The sequence below is a fragment of the Haliotis rubra genome, unplaced genomic scaffold, assembly GCF_003918875.1.
Source record: "Haliotis rubra isolate DU_JTF1 unplaced genomic scaffold, ASM391887v1 Scf364, whole genome shotgun sequence".
Taxonomy (NCBI): domain Eukaryota; kingdom Metazoa; phylum Mollusca; class Gastropoda; order Lepetellida; family Haliotidae; genus Haliotis; species Haliotis rubra.
In genome coordinates, this window is record NW_025767040.1 from 379,578 (window position 1) to 385,577 (window position 6,000).

Here is a 6,000-nt window from a genome sequence, read left to right on the forward strand (position 1 = left end):
TAGAAGTTTGGCTAGTGTATATCATGGGTATATGATAGGACTGGGCCAAATTATGATTTATTGTCTCGGGACTGTCTGACTGAGTTTGTTTTTTTACGCCGCTTTTAGCAAAAATCCAGGAACATTACGGCGGGGAACACCAGAAATGGGCTTCACACATTGTACCCATGTGGGGATTCGAACCCGGGTCTTCGGCGTGACGAGCCAACGCTTTAACCACTAGGCTACCCCACCGCCCCTGTTGTCTTGGGAACACATGGTTCTGGTCTAGAATAGGATCTAGAATAGGATTTCACAAGAAATACTCCCGATCCACGAATAGAAGTTTATACATTGTAAAAGGGGTTTAAGATATCCCTTGACGTCAGATTTCTTCACCAATTTTATTAATTATGTTGGGGATTTATTTTTAATTGTTTCGTCATTTCGGTATATATTCAAGCATATCTAAACATATATACTTACTGTTCAGTATCTGTCGGGAAAAATATCTAGCCACAGATTACATAAGAAAAACGATGCTATAAACAAAGCTATGCCCTCCCTTATGTCCTTTCATTAACCTACAGGTGGAATGACGCTTTATCCTTGGAGATCCCAACAACAGAGAAGAGATAAGAAGAGCGGACCCGGAGACAACCTACTTCATGAAGCCTGTAGAGAGGGTGACTTAAGTCGGGTGCGGACAATCATGTCTAAGGGTCAAGTCGACATTGACAGCAGAGAGGGAGAGCACGGGAGGACGCCAGTGATGTTGGCAGCACGAGGGGGACATAGAGGTGTGTTTGAGATTCTAGTCAGAAAAAGATGTAATATGTCCCTTCTTGATAATAACGACAACAACATTCTTCATATGGCCTGCTATGGAGGACAAATTGCGATCGTGAAACGTGTTCTCTCGCTTGACATTGTGGACATCAACAGTAGTGGTTATATTGGGAGCACGTGTGTGATGGTAGCGGCACACCGGGGGAAAATAGATCTCTTAAAATACCTTGTCAATGAGGGAGGCGATGTGTCCCTGATAGATAAAGCCAATGACAACATTCTTCATATAGCCTGTAGAGGAGGAAACGTGGAGATGGTGAAGTATATTATCTCACAGGACATTGTGGACGTAAATAGCAAAGGACGTGGCGCTAGAACAGTCGGGATGGTCGCAGCACATTTGGGATACACAAACATATTTGACTTATGTGCATGTGCAGGTTGTAATTTGTCGGCAGTTGATGCTCAAGGCAACAACGTTCTTCACGTGGCCATTCTTGGAGGACATATTAGGATGGTGAAGCATGTACTCGCACAGAGACTTGTGAATATCAATAGCAGAGGAATGAATGGGAAGACACCATTAATGTTTGCAGCATTCGAGGGACATACAGAGGTGATTGACTTAATACTGAGTGAAGGAGGTGATGCTTCACTTGTTGACAAGAATGATGACAACATCCTACATTGGGTGTGTCGTGGAGGACACGTAGAGATGGTGAAGTATGTCATCTCACTGAACTTTGTCGATATCAACAGCAGAGGAGAGTACGGAAGGACACCATTGATGGTAGCAGCAGCTAAAGGACATAGAAAGGTGTTTGACTTAGTAATGAGTAAAGGAGGTAATGCTTCACTTGTGGACAAGAATGGTGACAACATCCTTCATGGTGTGTGTTATGGAGGACACGTAGAGATGGTGAAGTATGTCATCTCACAGGACTTTACCGACATCAACAGCAGAGGACAGTACGGACGGACACCAATGATGGCTGCAGCAACTAATGGACACAGAGAGGTGTTTGACTTAATACTGAGTAAAGGAGGTGATGCTTCACTTGTGGACAAGAATGGTGACAACATCCTTCATGGTGTGTGTTATGGAGGACACGTAGAGATGGTGAAGTATGTCATCTCACAGAACTTTACCGACATCAACAGCAGAGGACAGTACGGACGGACACCAATGATGGCTGCGGCAAATAATGGACACAGAGAGGTGTTTGACTTAATACTGAGTAAAGGAGGTGATGCTTCACTTGTGGACAATAATGGTTACAACATCCTTCATTGTGCGTGTCTTGGAGAACACGTAGAGATGGTGAAGTATGTCATCTCACTGAACTTTGTCGATATCAACAGCAGAGGAGAGTACGGAAGGACACCGATGATGGTTGCAGCAGATAAGGGACACAGACAGGTGTTTGACTTAATACTGAGTAAAGGAGGCGATGCTTCACTTGTGGACAAGAGTGGTGACAACATCCTTCATTGTGTGTGTCGTAGAGGACACGTAGAGATGGTGAAGTATGTAATCTCACTTAACTTTGTCGATATCAACAGCAGAGGATATAACGGACGGACACCAATGATGGTTGCAGCAGTTAAGGGACAAAGAGAGGTGTTTGACATGGTAATGAGTAAAGGAGGTGATGCTTCAATTGTGGACAAGAGTGGTGACAACATCTTACATTGGGTGTGTCGTGAAGGACACGTAGAGATGGTGAAGTATGTCATCTCACTGAACTCTGTCGACATCAACAGCAGAGGAGCTTACGGACGGACACCAATGTTTCCTGCAGCAGCTAATGGACACAGAGAGGTGTTTGACATAATACTGAGTAAAGGAGGTGATGCTTCACTTGTGGCCAAGAGTGGTGAGAACATCCTTCATTGTGTGTGTCGTGGAGGACACGTAGAGATGGTGAAGTATGTCATCTCACTGAACTTTGTCGATATCAACAGCAGAAGATATAACGGATGGACACCAATGATGGTTGCAGCAGTTAAGGGACACATAGAGGTGTTCGACTTGGTAATGAGTAAAGGAGGTGATGCTTCACTTGTGGACAAGGATGGTCAAAACATCCTACATCTCGCCAGTTGGCAAGGACATGTGATGATGGTGAAGCATATTCTTTCTAAAACTATTGTTGATCTTAATGCTAAAGATAAGTTTGGAGCTACAGCGGCAATGATTGTAAACAGAACAAAACACAAGGCAATGTATGACCTCCTCAAATTGTTAGGCTAATTGGGGCATTAACTGCCATATGTCATTTAAACACGTTGCAAAGTGATATTCTAATACTGATAAACAAATATCTTCCTCAGATGATTTGTTTTGTCTCAAAAATTAAAACATCCTCTTTTGTAATAAATGGATTCCAGTAAATGCCGTCAGTATTTACATAACTATGCAAACAAAGACTCATGCACTAGTCACTATCACTCAGCACTCTCATTTTCTATGCAAGCGGCATGATGAAAAGGCAAGTACACTATCCCCACAGTTTGTCTCCAGTCTCCTAAACCATAAAGAACTAACAATGTTGGATATCTCTCGCATCATTTTTGAAGCAGACATCCATGCACCACACTTGCCAAATACATCATGCTGCATCTGACAACATATCACAAACAGCAAACGATAGGGCGACGGAGGATCCTATTCTCATGGAGATGCACACCTCGTTTCAAACCCAAGAAACCACCATTCCCGCCAGATTCCCCGTCCCCTCAACACACCCACACAATCTTTGCCTTTTTTTTCTTCTTCACCGTTATTACCGCAGTCTACTCGGCTAGCAAAACCTCCGAAAATTCCTTATTCAAACATCCAACTGCAAAATAAAGGGCCTACCCTGGAAGCATTTAATGTTCCCAAATCCATAAGACATATATACTGAGTCAAAAAAGAAACTTCACAAAATGTAATTTGAAAAATAATGTATTTTTTCTCTGCTGATACATCTATGTATCCGAAATGGGATCCCTATCTTTCGACTCTAGAAAAGCGTTAGCAAAACCCACTCAAACCCATCCATTCGTCGTGCAAATGACGTCAGTGCCAAATCAGATTTTGCACGTGCAGTCGATCACGTGATCTTCGCTTCGAAGTTTTCTTCATATGCACGTGTTTGCATTGGCCTCAAGAATTGAAAAAACACTTTTAAACCACGGTTCCAACGGTTCTTGAAATGCCACGATTGTCAAATGTGCAACGTGAACGTACCGTTGGCATGTTGCAAGCGGGAAGATCAGTTATTGACGTCGCAAGAGTAATGGGATGCAGCCGTCGTACTGTGTTTGACTTGCGAGGTCGTCTACAACAAACTGGCACCACTTCTGATCGCCCAAGGTCGGGCCGTCCACGTGTGACGTCACGAGCAGAAGACCGTCAAATCGTCCTACGTCACCTACGTGACAGATTTCTGCCGGCTACACGAAACAGGGCTGAGATGTTTAGAGGTCGACTGTCCTCACAGACCATTTGAAATCGGCTGCGGGCTGCCAATCTCCATTCTCGACGTCCATATCGTGGGCCAATATTGACGCCGTTTCATCAACGTCAACGTCTGCTGTGGGCCCACCGTCACCTCCGATGGACCCAGAGAGACTGGAATCGAGTCGTCTTTAGCGATGAATCCAGGTTTACCCTCAGATTCGTGGACGGCAGGCATAGAGTCTGGAGACGACGTCGTGAACGGTATGCCCAATATTGTGTACAGGAAGTCGACAGATTCGGGGGCGGAAGTTGCATGGTGTGGGGTGCTTTCTGTGGGAACAACCGTTCCCGACTGCTGGTCATCCGTGGAAACCTCACAGCTGCTGCTTACCGCGACCAGGTGCTCACCCCTGAACTCGTTCCTTTCATGGCGGCTCATGGCCCAGGTCTACAGTTCCAGCATGATAATGCTCGGCCGCATACCGCGATGTTGACACGAAATTTCCTTCAAAACGCTGGAATCAACGTCATGGACTGGCCACCGAGGTCCCCTGACCTTAATCCAATAGACCACGTTTGGGATGCACTTGGGAGAAGGCTTCGTGGTCTTAGGAACCAACCTCAGAATTTGCAGGAACTTGGCGCTGCCTTGCAAGAGCAATGGCGCAGAATCCCCAACCACGTGTTCACAAGCATCAGGCAGTCGATGAGGAGACGGTGTTTGGCAGTGCTGAATGCGCGGGGCGGCCATACACGTTATTGAACTGAGAAATTTCGCATTTTTATTCTTGTGACTTGACATTCTGTATACCCATGTTTTGGAACGGCGGTGTAGCCTAATGGAACTGATTATGGCACTGTCAGTGTATCGAGTACATCACACAGATCTCAGCAATGAAATAATAACAATTTAACCATCTTACCATCTCTTGTTCTTTTATAGTGCCCTGAAGAAAGAATGTGAAGTTTCTTTTTTGACTCAGTATATATAAGAAGTCAACGTCTCATGTGATACACCGAACTGGCTAAGGTACACACGAGGCGCAATTCGCGTAAGAACGCGCGAATCGCACCATTCCTACGAGCATTTTTCCAAGGTGGCAAACGCGGATCGCGACCTATATTTTTCCTACCTCAAATCGTTAGTACCAAACGAATCACATCAAGACAAAACGGAAAGTCCCATCCAACATAAAATGTAATCATAATATTTGAAAAACAAAAGCCACACACCCCAATCTCGTAGATACCATGGTGTATGGCACTTCCAATTACCTAGTAGTAAAACCATTAATTAAACCTGTTGCCAAATGTCTGAAATATCACCGCACAGCAACATCCCATATTTGACTTGCAAACAACTGTCCACACACAACAAATATGCATATAAATATTGACACAGCCAATATCCAAACACACCCCACACACACCCCTCAAAAACAAACCACATCACATGTCCACACGACAAAATCGGTTTCGGAGATTCCTTCCGATAATGCTCCCACGTGGACTTCCCCCAAGCCTCAACATCCAGAAGATCTCTGGCCACAAAATTCTTCAGCACCACCAACACGGCAACCTCAACACCAACACGCAAAACAGCCCCAAACAACCTAAACTTAGCCAAACTTTCACAGAACACCAAACAGAGCCCCAGGAGCTTGAAACATTCTGGATTTCACTTCAACGTCATGCATTTTAAGAACTGTGTTCTGAAAATATACCAGGCGTCAATAATAAAGGGTCAAATGATATATGGCACATGAGAGGAAATAATAGAACTA

At 44.5% G+C, this 6,000-nt stretch overlaps 1 protein-coding gene across 1 annotated transcript; it reads left to right on the top strand.

Moving 5' to 3' along the window:
- Positions 1–574: 574 nt before the first annotated feature.
- Positions 575–3,022, top strand: LOC124285622 (ankyrin-1-like). The gene has a single exon (XM_046721884.1). The coding sequence runs from the start codon at positions 575–577 to the stop codon at positions 3,020–3,022; it is 2,448 nt and encodes an 815-aa protein (XP_046577840.1).
- Positions 3,023–6,000: the final 2,978 nt, after the last annotated feature.